General features: G+C 35.9%; 1 protein-coding gene across 11 annotated transcripts in view; it reads right to left on the minus strand.

Moving 5' to 3' along the window:
- DPP10 (dipeptidyl peptidase like 10) overlaps nt 1-17828 on the minus strand; it is a 494333-nt gene that overhangs the window by 123545 nt on the left and 352960 nt on the right. For 9 of the 11 annotated variants that reach the window (XM_080599345.1, XM_080599346.1, XM_080599344.1 and 6 more), the window contains 2 exons: nt 13129-13223; nt 3280-3354 (listed from right to left, as the gene is read on the minus strand). In XM_080599345.1, coding sequence (XP_080455471.1) covers nt 3280-3354; nt 13129-13223 — 170 coding nt within the window. Of the gene's footprint in view, nt 1-3279; nt 3355-4763; nt 12915-13128; nt 13224-17828 lie in introns of those variants that run through there. The other 2 variants (XM_080599342.1, XM_080599343.1) reach the window with 2 other exon arrangements.

Consider the following 17828-nt stretch of genomic DNA (forward strand, 5'->3'; position numbering starts at 1 on the left):
CAGGTGCCTTGGAAAATGAAACTTTTTCAGTGATGCCAATCGAATTACAGTGAGTGACAGAAAGAAAAGCCTGAACTACACACAGTCAATTCATGCAAGTTTTGGCAAAGTCAAAAAAAAACTTGGAGAACTGATAAAAGTATTTCAGAAGCAAGGAGTACTACAGCAAAGAACACACAAAGTATATCTAAAATTGCCACAGCCGCCTGTTAAGAAATGAAAATGCCAGACAGCCCCAGTGCTTATGCTAGTAACACTGGCTTACATTCTGTGACTTGCTATGATAAAGATGGAGGGACCTTGATGTCCAAAAATCAATTTACAACACCACTTTGAATTCTTCAATAAAAGAAATTTCTTCCATATGAAGTTTACAGACTTACCCTAAAATAGATGCTATGCCAAATAAAATGGTTATGTTCTTTCCATTAAGCATGGTTTAAATGATTCATTCAATTATTACTTTTGTATTCAAAGATGGCTTATTTTCATGCAGATTTATGTTCCATTTTGCATAAAGGACATTCTTAATTGTGCTGAAACAACTGCAAATTTAATTAAAGTTTGCCATTCCAAGCATAAAATAGATTAAAGAAAATGCTGACAACAGTAAAATAAATATTCAACTATTTAATTTAACTCAACATTTATTTTTAATCCAAACATCAAAATAACCTTATTTCTAATTACAATTTCATGACAAAATGTCGTGAAGAAACATTTGTCTCTATTTTTCTTCAATCTGTTCAGCTGAAGCACACTAGCTTATTTATAAAACTGTTGATTAATAAATCTGTTCCAGCTGTATCACTGTATTCTACAAAGACCACAGATTAATGTATGTAAACAACCATTATCATTTAAAAAAAAATAAAGCCTTCAAATTCAGTAATAGCAGAAAACCTATCAAATACCTTACAGTGCAATTAAATACCTAAATCACAAGAAATAAGGGACAAACAGAGGCATTGAAGTCCTGAAGTTCAGAGATCTACGACACAAGCTGGTGCTGAGATTGACTAAACACCTACAGGTAATTTGCTGTTCCTTGTAGTGGGCATTAAAACCTCAACCTTTACCCTCACACAAACACAAAAATAAGCAAATCCTCAGAACCAGTAAGTCAGGCTTTAACTGAGGAAAAACTGAGGAATAAAAATGTAACCCAATGAAAATGAACGTTAACTTTCTCCTTATTTGTGCATCACGTCTGTTTCTTATATTAAAAAGGAGTCTCCCCAAGGCATTCCTTTCCCTTAAAGACTTTGAAAAAGCACAGAAGTGCCCCACCAGCCTAACAAATCTCTCAAAAACTAAACGTTTTAGAGTAAGAAATGGCTTTTTACCACATATTCGTTTTATAAATTTTGAAAGAATTGTTTTATGCTTCTTGGTGTATTTTCCCTTCTATCTACCTTAAGGATAAGATTCTTCTCAGGAGGTAACAGACTTCAGTGGCATTATTTCTGCTTACAAGAACTGAGGATCTAGCTGACAACACCCATCTATTAACCGATTTTAACACTGACACCACCACTTCTAGAGGATGCAAAGATCATAATATTTTTCTGTTTTGAAAGTCATGAGCCCAGCTGGAGCACTCAGGAGTAAGCAACACAAGCCTCATCCAAAGCCAACCAGGACTACAAGTACATGCTGTTTGCCAAACTCGGTGCCATTCCCATTTTAGCTATTTTTCGTCAATATAATTGAGCAAAGGAGATAGCTAGGTGCAAAATATAAATGCTGCAAGCCTTATCCCTATATGTATCTTCCAGAAACTGGACTGTAAAAGGAATTAAATGTTTCTTTCCATAAGGAAATATGGAAAGGGATTTCACCTGCCAAGTTATATAATCAGCACGCATTGAGAATTCTTTACATGTCAGTGGATCATCTTTACTTAGGGACAGAGATTCAGCCCTGACGTGACTGCATTTATATGTAATAAGAAGTGATGGATATTTTCATGATTTGCCATTTTTCTGTATCAGTATACAATTACTAAGAAAATCGCAATCAATCAAACCCATCCAAAACAAAAATCAGAGTACAGCAAATAAGGAAATTAAGTAATATTAGTAATTAATAAATTTTTGCACACAATAAAAAAAAATGAGGAAGGGAAACAGCAAGGAGAAAGTTCTTTTCAGACAATAATAAAACTGGAACCCTCCACAAACAAAACCAGTGAACCAAACAACAGCAGCTATTTCCTGCTTATTTGTCAACACACACTGTAAGAGTTTCATCTACAATCCACTAGAATCGGTAGAAAATCACCTACTCAGATTTAGTCCTAAATAAATGAATCATTTCACCTCAACACCATTAGAATATTTCAGATTAGGTTTCACCATATTTTTTAGTTTGCAGATATAATTATTAAAGCTGCAGATATACAGGTCAATAAATCAGTGTTAGCAGAGGCTGGAAAGCTTTGTACCCTAACCTGAAAATGAATATTTTATTGTTCTAAGAATTTCAATGATCAAGAGACAGATGTCATATTATTTACTGACACGAAACATTAAGTAAAAGACTATATTGTAATCTAACACGATAATGGTAATCTTTTTTTTTTTTTATTTCTGAGCATTGACTTCTGATATTAAGGTAACAAGTATTAATGGGTAATTGTGAAGTTCAATGCTCTGAAATTGAAAAAGAAACATTTTACTATCACTTTTTCTATGAACACTTATATGCATAGAGGAAATTCATAAAACCGTTTTCATTTTTTATTGTATTCCAAGATTTATTTTCAAAACCTGTATGTAGTATTACTCATTTAAACTTTTTTTTTCTTTTTTTTTTTTTAACAATTTAGTAGCTTTCAAAATCTCTCAGATTACTGAAGCCAGTGATAAAAATTATTGGACTTGAAATAGTCTAGATTTTTTTTTTTTTTTTTTTTTTTTAAGTATAGCTCATAAATGACACAAGCAGCTGTATGAAACAGGAAGGAGTATCAGAAGACAGGCTTTCACATAATCAGCTCATAACAGAACAGTATAAGGGTTATGAAACCTCTACTACTTAACTGGCATGACACTTCATAGAAGTCATGGCAATTTACTTCTAAACAGAGAATATTGCAATATTTCTGCGCATATTTAAATACACACTTTACCATCATTTCATTAGAAAGTTAGGGAAAGAGATATTAACTCACTGAATCAAATTATGTCATGTGGAATTACATACAAAATAAACAAAACAACAAGGATTTCAGAGTTTTAATTTAAAGGCTCATTTAAAAATTAATAGTCGGCTTACCTGTTTTATATCATATGCAAGAAGAACAAATCTTAAGTCTGGTGAAACCGAGTATCTTGATGCTTTGAAAGTTACCTAAATGAAGTAACAATTACAGTGAGTTTACAGAAAGAAGGATCTTTTTTTTTTTTTTTTCCTCCAAATTATTTTACCATTAATTTAAGAACTCCCCATTCAGAAGAGTTCTGATTAGTAAAACCTAACTTAATTTTCACAAAAGAAGTACTCCAATAATTCCTAGTCTAGGCTGGTATGGGTAAAATGGTGACAGATCAATCTGGCTTCAACACTAACTATGAATTAAAAATCTTATGAGTTTCTAGTCTTGATTGCAGGCACTAAGCTTAAGGATAAAAACTAACCAATTCATTTACAGAGGATGAAGGAAAATGCTTTGGTTTGTATGTACTTCAGGAATGATTATAAGGGACACTCATCACTAGGCTAATCTTAAAGATAACATACGAAAAAGAAAAAAGTCTGCAATATGTCTCTGTTGCTTTTCTTCCAATACCACATACATAAACATTTGCAAGACAACTTTCACTAAAGAAAAATTCTTTTTCTTATAAGAAATAAAATGTTTAGTGGAAAATAAAATGGAACATAAGGTACCATTATAAAACTAACATTGTTTTATATCTAGCTAAGATTACATGACACCCAATTGAATTCAGGCTTGTAATTTAATCAAGGAGTAATGTTGACATTGGAAAGAACTTAATGCATTTAATGTAAAAGGAAGATAAGAATGTGCTTTAAAGGGCATTGCAGGAAATAATTTTAAATGAATCTTGAGACAGGTCTGCAGAAGGAGATGGAAAGAAAGAAGTGAAAAATGGAAATAATAGATGTAGAAGAACAACAACAACAAAAAAAAAACAGAACCACAAAGATACAAGATGAAAGAAAGCATACGAATAGCTGTGCGAAACAACACCTATCCCCTCTTTGAATACTTTCCCCGATTTTGCTTCTTAAGCATCCTGTTCTGTTTAGCCTAATCCCACTGCTAATCTAATGAATTCAACAAGGATTTAAGGTGCACTAACCAACAATCACAGACCAATATATTTATAGTAGCTGAGCTACTCCTAAATAACAAAAAGAAGTCTAATCTTCCATTAAGTTTGGAAGACACCACATCTTGACGTACAAATTAAAATCAAGTTATTAGGTAACATAATTAGAACCAAGTTATCCAAATGAAATCTAAAGAAAAAAAAATTTTTTTTGAAGACAAACTACATATAAGAGCATGGAAGTATCAAAACTTAGAAGATAAGTCTGCAGTCTTGAGGAAAGAAGACAAAAATATGTTTTTAGGTTGTGTGTTTTTTTAATCTAAGAAGTACACAGAAAAGATTTCTGCTGTGTACAAAGAGCCTTTTATGAGATAACCATCTTTAAACAGAGACTAAATCTATGAGCAACATTCCCTTTACTTAGCACATCACTGAAAACAATTTTAGATGGGAAATTACTCTGCTTTGTAGTGGTTTATTAATTATTGCCCCACCACTTCAGTCTTAAGCAATATATAACCCATGCAGCTTTCCAAATTCATTCTCAGGGAATGTGGTGCTTACCATTTCCTCTATTTATTAGGAATCTTATTTCACTGATTATGCCACCACAAAAATAATGATGCATTTAATGCAAACACCTGAATAGCTCAGCTGCAAAGTATTGGTAATCTGAGGCATCACCAGGAAGAGCTACTCACATACTCTGTATCCAGGTAGAGTCTTGGGAATTTGGGATTTAAAATCTTGGTTTTGGTTCCCTCCAAAATTTTGGTTCCCTCCATAGGAGACTAGATGTATGCTGCTGAAACCCTGAGGAGATCGTGTATTGGGATGTTTGTTACAGGGATGAATTTGTTTATTAAAAATAAATTTGTGAAGGCTTTGACCTCAAGGATTTGTTCCCAGAATACATTTTTTTCTGAATTTTAAGGAAAGCATTGAAAAAATATCATATTGGAAACAGTGGGAATAAATAACCTCAAGTGTCTTGTTATCAGAAATCTGGAGAATGCTTGTTCCACTATCATGTCTGCATATCTGCAACTTTTCAAGCTTCTTGCTTTGTCAGGAGCTATTGAGCCTTCCTCAGGATGATAGAATTAAATGCTGTCCCTTATGATTCTGCCTCTATGGCTTATCTTTTCTTGATCTGTAAGAAATGTAGCTCTGGACAAATAAGCTCTGAAACGGGGAGAAACACAGCTAATTAGGCTTTCTCCCTGGATGCAGAAGCAGGGCTCGTTTCCCTCTGCATCACTGCAACAGTATCAGCTGGTTAGCAGACTGGGGGTAATCCAACCCTGTGCTGCACTGTGCACTCCACATACACCCGTATCCTCTTTCCAAACCAGAACAGAGGAAAGGCTGAAGACAAGGAAGAAAGAAAGGTTATTTCCTTATGTCCTTAACATTTGTCTGTACTACCTAGCTACATCAAGACATAAAATGTCTACAAGAGCAATCAGCTGTATTCAAGCATAAAACATTTTGAGCAGATAAATTGTTGTTATCCCTAAATTAGTCACATTTCACCTGTACAGTCTTCCCTTCTTAATTTACAAATTTGTCATCAGTTTTTTCCAAGATTGCTGAATATGACATCATTTCACTTTTTCAGACATAAAAGAATGATCCTGTATCTGCCCTTGCATTTCTCACCCAATTGAAAACCCCTTGACTATACAATTATATCTCACCATACTTAACACTGAATTTCCAGGTTCCTTTGAAATAAATGCTTCATGTGATAAGGGTTTTAATTTTTTTTCCTGACAGTGATGCATGATCTCATGGACAAGCAATGACTGCAAGTCTGACTGCCACCAAAGATAACAAGGGTATGAGTCAAATGGAGGCAAAAGGAGATAGTGTCTTTTGCCCTTTAGTTTTCCAGATTCCTTCTCTTGTCCAGATTCCAAATAAGTTTTGTAAAATGTAGTTTTGCATGGATAGAAAAAGAGGATGAGAACAGCTTGAGACAGTAAGAGTGAAAGTAAAAAAAAGAAAGAGATTCTGTAACAGAAACATAATGCCGCCACACACACTGAAACTGGCTATTATTCCACCTTTTCATGCACGGGTGATTGAAATGGAAACCAAAATTCCAGTGAACGTTTCTCAAGTCAATGTTTTGCGTTGATTTTTTTTTTTTAATTTTACATTTTGTGTGTGTTTTGCTATTAACAGAAATGCCTGTGTATAGAAGAGGCTTTACATTTGGTGCCCCGCAGTATAAGCATGATTTTATTTCTTTTGGCATCTACTGTAAAATGTTGGTTTTATGCTTCTGGTGGATTTAAACTGCTATAACATTTAAATCAGTCCCTTCTTCATAAACTTTCAAAAATATGCCACAGAGCATACAGATAGAAGTTACCTCGAAGACAGTCTAGCCCACAGCTGTATGAATGGATCCTTATCACCTGTCAAACACTTTACTCTTCTTTCCTATTTTCATTTGGATAGTTTTAAGTGAAATAACACATCACATTTCAAACTCATTAGAGGAAAATTTTGCTTTTGCTGAATTCACTTATTTGTTGTTGTTTTTTCCTTTAGTTTTACACTTCCTTCTGTTTCAGTTTCTTATCCTTCTGCTTTCCCCAGAAATTTACATCTTTCACACTACTATTATTCTTCTTCTCTATTGCTTAATACTCCTTTTACACATATTTAGGCTTTTAAAATTTTTGTTATTCATCCAGGATAAAATATCTCAGGAGTTCTAGACTGTCACTTTAATGCTGGTGGAAATACTACTACCTAGCAAATTATACATCTTTCTGTATCACCTACCTATATCTCCGTCAGAATTTTAATTTAATGATATAACTGAACACCTATGTTTGACAGCTCATTAGCATTCATTGGTAGGTATTCAGCTCAACTTATCAGACAGGCTTTGACCAAATGGCAATGCATAAGAGGAATCAGATGGGACAGAATTACAGTAGCTGCATAACGAGAAGGGATTTGGCATGTAGCAGGTTCATAGAGTGGTATTAGCAATCAAGGGAGCGATGGGATTTTTCTTCCATTACCAGTGACTGAAAGGAGAAGATGGACCACTGGGAGGTCAGATGAGAGAGCGGGGGAGAGTGGAGCCTAGCAGAAGAGCAAACCCTGTAGCAGTAAAAATAGGGGCCCTCAGAGAAGAGAGTCTGGTTGGATTTAGGAAAATGCATCATAATTAGAATGTTGAAAAACTTGGGTTTCCAAAGTTACATTTCTTAACACGTTATTTCCCGTGTCACCTGAGCATTTAGTCCACCTCCAAAAATGCTCTGATTCTATATGTTGTAATTGTTAACAGTCAGGTTTCCTATCCAGTGTAAAAGGTGAGCATGCCTTAAAACATGATCCAATCTGAACTCTACCCTATGGAGGGGGCATCCTGGGTAGTTCTGAAAAACGTAAACCAACCCACTCAAGAGTTTTCATGTGGATGAAGAGGTGATTGTAGGTTACAAAAAAGAATGAACAGACCTATGAATCTCACTAGAGCCTTGCACCGTTGCTTCTCTAGTAGAAAATAACCTCTAATGAGTAAACCACTGAATTTTTCTTCCTCTCATTCCTCATCTTTGGCACAGTTAGCCCTGAACTATTTTCTATATCAGGGGTATTTTTTTAGAGAGATCCCACACAGAGCTACCCTAACCTGACATTATGGCACATACTTCATTGCATTTTATACATTGAAGCCTCCTGTACTTGGACAAACACCACTGGCCACCACCAGACCATAGTGACAGCAAGCCCTTCCATCTGTCAGGCCTTCCCTTCTCTCTGTGCAGTGGTGCACTGCATCAATAAACCCTAACCCATAAAAACCCTGAAAAGGTTTTACTGAAAAGGTTTTGCTGAGGGGGTTATTTAACATTTAGAGGAGCATGGGAGAGAGGAGATAATGTTGCAGTGTTCATAACAACGTATTTACAACATGTGTGGGTCATTAAAATGTCCAGTGTTGCAACAATTACTAATATTTATGAGGTTATATAATGTTGTTTAATGTATTTACCATTATTCACCCTTTCATTAATCTCTTATACAAGACTCTTAAAATATAAGCATGTAAGCTACTCTTGCAATTAAAGCTATATTAATCAACAAAGAAACTATAATTGCATTAAGATGCTGCACTGAGTTTCCCATCAAAAGAAGGGAGTGTGTGGGGACAAAACAACAACAAAACAAAAATAAATCAAAAAGAGGACTACCAATGAGAAGGCGTGTTTATGAAGAACGCTCTATGAAACGGCACAAAACAGTTCCTGCCAAAAGCTCTGTTCATACTAAAACGCTCATTCTCAGCTTTTGGCTGCAAGGCTTCCAGCGGGTTTTCACAGCTGGGCTGTCACTGCCTAATCATGATTCATGAGCCAAGACTACTTCTGCTCTGCTCACCCTTCTGATGCCATCCACTAATTACTAGGCAGCAAGAAGCAATCCTCTTCTCTCCATCCTTGTGTAAAAGATGGCCCACAGGAACATGACAATACAACATACTCTAGAGTATACTCCTGGCAAGCCCCTGAAAACAGGTTTGCAACTTACAGGATTTGTTTGCTGTGCACTCAGATGCAGTCTCCCCTTGAGCTTGAAAAGAGTCATGGAAAGGCACAGAAAGCAAGGGGGAGAGAAGGTCAGCAATGGCTGGGCTTTAGAAGAAAGAGTCCAAAGCATACAGCTGGGTGAAGGCTATTATAACACAAGCCTTTACAAGTGTAACTGTTTTCAGTTTGGACACTCTAGAATATTGTTGGGTATCACAAATAAATCAAAAGCTTTTTATTTGATGACTCAAAGCATATCTAATCCCCTATAATGGGAAAGCATAAGGAGTCATGGTAGATTCATTTCTGACCAAGGATTCTGGACTGAGTGCATGCAAGGCATCTGATTATTTTTGCATACATCCATGACAAAGGCAGTGGAAGTGAGGCCTAACAAATAACAGTTTTTACCACTGTCAGAATAATTCTGGCTTTTTAAAGAGAAAGATATGAAGGCAAAATTTCTAAAGGCTTCTTTCAGAGGTTTACAACACATTTGAACACAGAACATGTTAACAGTCCCTACCCACATTTTCTCTCATCTATTTGCTTTCTTCATTTTGTTTTGGGTTTGAGCACTGGAAAACAGATAAGGGAGGCTGAGCTAGAAGTATCATAAAGGACCAGATGGACAACCTCCCATGCCTTTCCTCCATACTTTCCTCTACAGCATACCCAGGTCTGTGTGGCCAGGTTGTGTGGGAAGTGGTAACTTGCCTTTAGTGCCTCTATGTAATGATTGATGACAAAAAATATAAATAAAATGTTTGTTAAACTCTGAAATTACTTAGATAAATGAGGCATAATGTCTTTTTTTTTTTTAACTGTAATGTGCAATAAAGTATTGCTAAATGCTGAATAACTGGTAAGCAAGTCACTTAGGCTCATGGTGATAGGCACCTCAGACAGATGATAGAGAACATATTGTAATCATGTATCAAGGCAACAGTGCAAGCATCAGGATGCCACACAGTGATTAATGTCCAGGGCTTTTTTTGGCTCCATCTACTAGAAGACCTGTCTAGCCTCCAGCTGTTAACGTTTACATGCGGCTGGCTGAGAATATTAACTATTTATTAGGCAGCTTGAACAGGATGCACTACATGAAAATAGGCAGAGGACAGGTATAGTTTAGAAAACATGTCTTTAAATTATGACCTCCAGAGAAGCTAAAAGATATTCATCATGCTTTAAAAGCTACTCCTTTCTCTTATAACACTGTATTTGTTACACATAAGATTGCTTTGATAGCAGTTTAATTATATAAAGGTCAGATTGTTTCACTAATAGATTGATTATAGAAAAGGATTCCATTTGAAGAGGGTAAATGAAGTGCAGTAATTTCTTCTACTGTCTGAATCAATCTTCATGAAACTGGAAAAAAAAATACTCTAAGTCAGGAACTTTGCATACGTATTTCCCCATGGAAGACAAATGGGCATCTTAGAATGTCAAAACCCTAGCTTTTCTTCTTTCCATGTGCATGGGCACTTTTAAAGTTATAATTAAAAGCTGTATTTTATAACACCTCTCTATATAACAAGTTTTTAACAAAAATGTAGTTTGCTTTTTTTTGTTAATACCCATGCATAGTAAGCATAGCGGCTCTTCAGTAGGAGTACCTTTGATTTTAGGCAATAAGCAACACAAAGAAGGATAAAAGAAATGTACTTTGCACAAAAAATGGCAGTCTCCAAGATACAAATCAAAAGCCAGTGATCTGTACACAGTGGAAGACTGCTTTACAGGATTAGTAATAAGGAAAAAAGAAAATGTCTTCTGCTGGTTCAAATACTGCCCAATCAGTAGTGACAAGGAATCATTACTAGCCCCTTCTCCCTGTGCAATGACTTTATTGTGGCAGTTCAGTTTTCAGTGGATAATTATCAACATTACTAAGAAAAGCCTGCCACTTCTGTGGGCTGCTTGAGCACAGGCAAACAGGAGAGGGAATGCACACTGAAAACAAGCTAATCACTCCCATCTAAAGGTGACTGTTCCGCAACTGAAACCTTTTTATAGGGAAGAAAAAGGGAACTTGCATTGCCACTGCTTATATTGGATCTGTGCTTTATTTTTTATTACTATAAGACAGCTCTGCAGAGTCTTTAAACCAGCACCATTCTAATTATGCACTAGTGGTTAAGCAGATGTGACACTGAGTGGGGAAAATGTTTGATTAACGAGCCAGGCGTCTAACTTGGAAGAGTACTTTCAGCAGTATGAATCTGGGGACAGTGGACCTTATAAGAACAGGACAGCTTTTGATTTCAGATGCACAGTCTGCCTCTGTAATATTGTGATCTTCTGTTAGGATCGCTGGCCACCTTTTTCAACAGAGACCGACAACTCAGCACGGCAACATTTCCGATTGCTCTCTGCCAAACATATGCCAACAAACTTACTGAGACTTCTGCTCTGTTTTCAACTTTTTATTCTACTTCCATGTAAACAGTCATTGCTGAAATCCACTGTATTTACATCTAACACTCTTAGCTATTGACTGTGTACAGAGTGAAGCTTTACAAGAAAAAACACACGTCTTTATTTGACTCCGTTCCATGGATAATTATTAAATGGTTGCTTGAATATTATCCATCTTGGATCAGTTTCCCACATTTAATTAAGCGTAGATATCTAGTGTCTAGAGCTCTGTCGGTTTGCATGACTTCAGGATGAATCAGCTCCATAAAAAAAAAAGAAAAAAAAAAAAAACAAGAGCAACTTTCTGACAAGATGAGACACTCACAGCGTGAAGCAGCTTGTCCATACTGATCCATCATTACTTGGCATCACTGGTTTAGCATAATGGCCCGAATAGCTTGTCATGCTGGTGATAGCCTTTGCATGAGCCAAACACTTGCAGCCAAAAATGTATAAATTAATTTATGAGGAAACTCGTGGCTTGTCATTACAGTCAAATTTTAGAGCCTGAGATGTTCACATGGCTACTTGCATTCAAGTTATGCGCTAAAGGTAATATGTAGGCCTGACACAGTTAATCCTCTACTTAGCCAGGAAAGCACTCACAGATATACACAGGTAAGAGGGAAAATATTTCCTCAATGTTTCGTGGTTTGTATTTGACAGATATTCACCTTTTCATCCACTTTTGTGCTTGCCAGTCTATTTTGGGCTAGGAAGTACATTGAGACACATCCCAGCATATGGAAGGGTGCAGCTTACAGTAAGGGAGCCTCACACATGCACTCAATATTCAAATCTCTCCTCCCTTCTCATTCATCTTTACATTGACCTGGGAAGTCAGTGTCTAGCTCATTCTCCCAAACTTCTGCTCTCCCCTTTCTAGTTCAAGGAGTTAGAAGGAAAAGTCAGCAGGGGCTTAATGCTTTGAAATGAGGAATCTGTATCAGCAAAGGCCAGGAATAAAATCAGCCTTTGTCAAAGATCTCTGATGAAAATGACTCATCCTTTTGGGTCTGCAGGGGCAAAATATTTTTCTAAATTAAAAATACAGGGATTAGCAATAACAGCTAGTGGTCTGTATGGAGTATTTAGGAGGATTGATTGACACGCCATGCATTTACGCTGCAAAGCTCTGATAAACGAGAATTACAGGGTAGGATATAAGTGGTATCACTGAAACTAACCACATAAAGCAAAGGAAAACGTAGACTAAGAAATAAAACATTTCTTAGCAATTACTGCTACTCAGAAACGTATGCAAACCACTTACGTATATACTGCTTACTGGTCAAGAGGAATAATCCCCAACCATCTAGTTTGACGTTAAAGCACAGAAGAACAGGTAAACCAGAGACTACCAGGACTAGGAAATATATATATACTATATATGTAATTGTTTAAAGGAAAATTTTCATGTGATTTTTGAACATTTTTCTCCATTTCTGACAGGAAAAAGCTCTCAATATTTTGGGTACAGATCCTTTATTTTATGAAGTCTCTTCCTATAATAGACATCAGCTAGTTTCACTAGCACGCATTCCAGGTATGATCGTTGAAATAGCCTGAAGAAAGCATGGACTGTGGCCAGAAACATATCCCCCAACGATTTGGTTATTTACACCTAAGTTGAATAAAACAACAAATAACTTCAGCCAGAAATCATGCACTGACAGAGGAATGGATCGTACTTTCCATTTACATATAACCTACTCTAGATTATAAACATATTTTCTGTAATCTTTAAATATTACACTCACTGTTACAAGGGGAAAAAAAAAAAGAAAAAAAAAAGCAGACTAGCAGACTTCCAACAAGAAATAAAACACATTACTTACAAAAGTTGTATTTTCCAATAATAATGTAGTTGTATTTGTTTCTACATTCAGTTCAATAACGTGTCCGTTCCTATTTTTATATATCACTGCTGTATCTGCAACAACAAAGGCATTAACAATTAGCAAACACATTGATTACTTAATAAAATATCTGTAGAGAAAACAAGCATACTAAAGTCATTAGAATATCTTCGTTACAATACACAAACAAGATTGAGAGAAGAATTGCATACGCCATAATCTAATGGAACCCACATAGCAGGGTCCACATGATCTTTATGGTCCCTTACAACCCAAAATCGTTATGATTCATAACGAGTTTTGTTATCTTCCTCATAAGCTTCAAACAAGACAGAGAAGAATTGCATACATCATAACTAGTTTTGTCGATCAGTCTCGTGCGCTTCAAAAAAATTTGTTTATGCCCTATGGCATGTTCACCTCATTCAAAAATACGATTTCATTTAAATGGAAACATTTTATGTGGTGACAACATGTCCAGTGAGATTGATGTGAATGAAGTAACATCCTGAACCTAAAAATGCTTCCATCAAGAAATCACTGCCACTCTGACATTTTAAGGTCTGAGCGCATTCACTATGGAAGGGCTGTATACCAAATCAAAGTTTTGCAAAGCAAAAACCTTTTACTGTACACCATGTTCACATACCTCCTTGGACGTGTTTCTAAAAAAAACTCTGTATTATTCTATACCTCTGGTAACTGGATTGATAAAGATATGTACTATATCTGAAGATATGTACTATATCTGTGTTCTGTGTGATTAGTGCTGGGCCAAAGAATACCAGATCATCAGATAACTGGCACGTTAAGAAAGAAAGGTTAAAGCAATATGTTTGTAAAACATGTAAAACACTGCGATGAACTCTGTCGTAATTTTTCCTTCTACCACTTAACTTGATTTATAAGTTTCCATAAGAAAAAAAAAAATCAAATACGTCTGAACTAAAGAAAAAAATATGAATTACTAAGTTAATGGTGGCTCCTATGAAAAAGGCTTTGTACCTGTTTGTTTAAGTATTTGCAATGATACAGTACATGATACACAATAACTACATGAGCCTTGATTAAAAAAGAAAAAAAAGTTGGTTCCAAATTTCTCACTATTTCTAAAAAGAGATCAAGCACTTACTCTTTGTTTTATTTCAAACCCTTGTAATAGAAGTATACTTAATCAACTGAAACTATTTTGTCATAAAAATGTGAAAAGCATAAGAGAAGTTCTAAATTAAGCCTAAAGAAAATACAAAAGGACTTTACTAATCCTCAGTAATGCCTGAGAAATTCATTACAGATGCCTGAATTTTATGAAGAAGCAAGTAAACATGACTGGAGAAAAAGGTTATGCTATCATAAAAATATGCTTCACTTATTCAGAAAAATGTAGCTGTATTTTAATTGACTGCACAGAAGCTCCAGATATACAGCATTAGTGAAAGTCCTCTGGTATGTTCTGAAAAATTAATGAAGCCTCATTTAAAGAGTGTACTAAGCTATTTTAGATTGTGGCTGGGAAGTGGGGTGGGATTGATGGAATTCAGGGCAGGCATATCAGAGCTGGTTTTTAGGAAGAAAAATTATATTGTGAAGTGTGAAATTTAAAACTTCAGTAAATAAAGATTTCAAAATCATTTTGACAGAAAAGTGGTAACAATTCATAGAAAGTTACTTTGGTTTCAGGTTACTGGCTACCCCAGGATATTAAACTTTCTGCAACTTCTTTTAGGTTCTTTTGCACTTATTTTTTAAAGTAGGCTAGCAATGAAAATTCCTAAGAATCTTGTTCCACACTTTTAAGGAATATTATGCAAAAAATAAAGTTGCCTAGCCAAAGTGTTGTCCCCAGTTATGAATAAACCAGAATGTGATAAATGGTGTATATAACCCAGAGACACTGAACAGCCATCAACAGCTCTCATGTTCATGCTCCCTGCTTGTACAGTGCTCTGAATGATGCATATTTGAGCCTAATGCACTACCCCGGTCCAAACAACAATATCAAGATATAACTCCTTTACAATTATCTACCTGTCCAACATGCCACGTACAACTGGTCAACAGGATTTTTAATATCATGCTTTATTAACAAATCCTACCAAGACAATTTCATTCACATAAAGAACTTGCCCTTAAAATTACTAATGGAACCAACGCTAAAATACACAGTCCTAGGGCTCTTCTAACAAGTTATACACATGGTGTGCATCAGCATTTGAAACAGCAGATACCACGAATTACGTAAAGCAAAGCCTTTGTTCTTAAGTTAGAATCATATTTTATTCAAATGATCAGAACAGAAAACGGAAAGTCAGACCTCTCCAAAAGGCAGACTTTAGTGGACAGTAATTATACCTCTCACTGAATCCAGGCTTTCATCTGCATGTTGGATTCAGTAGTTAACTCCTGAAGTGCATAAATTAAATGAACACTTACAAAATGCATGGAGATTCTCAGATAAAAGATTTCATCAAAATACCGTGCAAGTGCTGAGCATAAATGCAGTCTTCAAAAGTAATCATATTAATTTCTACAGAAGTCTCATTCCAGTCAATAGCTTGCAGAGCTCTTCTCAGGCTGGATAATGGGACAGTAGATGGCCACAATGATGATTTTTTCATTGATAGCTCAGATGTAAGTAAGAGCCATAAACATATTTGTTTCTAAATTTTTGTTACCTAGGGTCACAAAGTCTACAGTAGAAAATAATACCCAGTCCTTAACATTGCCTATTCAAACAACTGATTTTTTTTTTTTTTACATATTTTTATTATCTTGTTATCTTTGCAACAAAGAAGTTCAGGGATCCCTACCACTTCACAAAGCCATTCAGAGGAGCAAAGTTCCTCCTCCAAAAAATTCTTGTTTAATTTGAAGTGAAGTAAGAGTACTGTCATGGAAAAATCCTGGACAGAATTTCTGGACAGAAAACCCAGTACTGAAAACTATATTATCCATCTGAGGACATCACAAAAATAGAAAGCATTCTATCTTGAGCAAAGGATAATGAACGCCACATATTTTCAGGTCTCCTGCTGTAGATGATGGACACAAAGCAATCTTTAAAACTACTGATTGAAAACTTTCTACTTTTAATAGTTGTCAAAGTTCTGATGGATAAGATTATTCTGTGCTAATAAAGGTGAAGAAAGACTACCAAGGGTCTGTATCCTGACAGCAATTCCAGATAAAATAGTGTCATTATAAACTTGTGATTCTTCCTACAAAATACTAGCTAGGAATATAATTAATACCTGATACTATTTTATGGAACAAAGATCTTGCCAAACAAACTTTGACGATGTTACGTTTGATAGGCGCAACTATGCTGAATCTGTATATTGGGTTTTATTCATGGCATTTGATTTGTTTTATGACACTGTGAATCCAAAACTTACATTATACAGAATTAAAGGAAAACACATCAGGAGGACCAAAAGTGGTCTCACAAAGAAAAATGAGGAACACCGAGTACTCCTATCAAGTGATCTGTCTCACCTGGTTAACCAAGCTGAATTGTAGATAGGAGCCTGGAATCGAAGAGCTGGTATGGAAATTAAAATTACGGGTTTATATAGATGGATACTGTACTGTGTGTTGCCAGTGCAGTATCACGGTAAAAAGGGTTGATGCAACTCTTCATTATAAGGGCCACTAGTAAAAGTCACAGGGTGATCTTGTCTCTGGTCACAAAACTGGTGAGATTGACACTGTCATAAAATGCCCAGTTCCTGGAATGCACACTGCAAGAATGGGAAATGAGTAGAGAGGAGCGCTAAGAAATTGTAAGTATAACTCTGGGTCAGAAGGCAAATATAACAATGCAAGGTTCAAATAGCTAAAATTATTCAGGTTAACAAAGAGAAAATTCAGAGACATCTATGTCACATATATATAGTTACTGAAAAGCTGATGATGTACGTGGAGGTAGGAAAGCATGGAGGAGCTCAGTAAAGATGACAGAATTGGCAGCCCTGGGACATTTTTTCTTAAAGATAAGCTTTGGATCTTTATGTCAAGAGTTAGTTTAGTGTGACTGTGGGTAAAAATATAAAAGGTTGAGTTCAGATAGCTTCTGTGATCACTTCTGGCTTGGAATCTGTAGATTTAACTCCTTCTATTGATTTTCTCATCCCCTTCTGCAATGAATCTTTGGGAATACAGGACTGTCTGCATGACATAATTTGTATTTGTAGCTCTGTGTTAAGGCAATTTTAATAAAAATCTCAAACCTTTGGTTTTTTTTTTTTTTTAATCGACTGCCTGTGGGATCAAGGAATATTTATTTTTCCTTCTGATTCATAATTTGTCTGCTGTTTGTGCCTTCTACTCCACTTTCCTAGAAACTATCAGATATTGATCTCAGCTACAGATGGGATACTGGTGTTGGTTAATGCTGCACCACGGTTCAGAGAATCCACGTGGGTGTATGCCTGCTATGATGCTCAAAGGCACAGCATGCAAATTCAGTGAATCTCAGAAGAATAATCCTTCCCAGGCAGACAAAACGTGCTGCCCTCTTTTTCCCATCTCATGCTGCACCCTGCAGCATGTGGTTTGCTGGGACTCAAACCTGCTGAGATGGTTTGAGTACGGCTTCCCAAATTGTTTCACTTGTTTGCAGAGGATTCAGCAAAGAGTGCTGTAAATATCGTTCCTGTTCTTTGCCCCTATTGTGTATT

The sequence above is a fragment of the Anser brachyrhynchus genome (genome assembly GCF_964034855.1).
Source record: "Anser brachyrhynchus genome assembly, chromosome: 7".
NCBI classification, from domain to species: Eukaryota; Metazoa; Chordata; class Aves; order Anseriformes; family Anatidae; genus Anser; species Anser brachyrhynchus.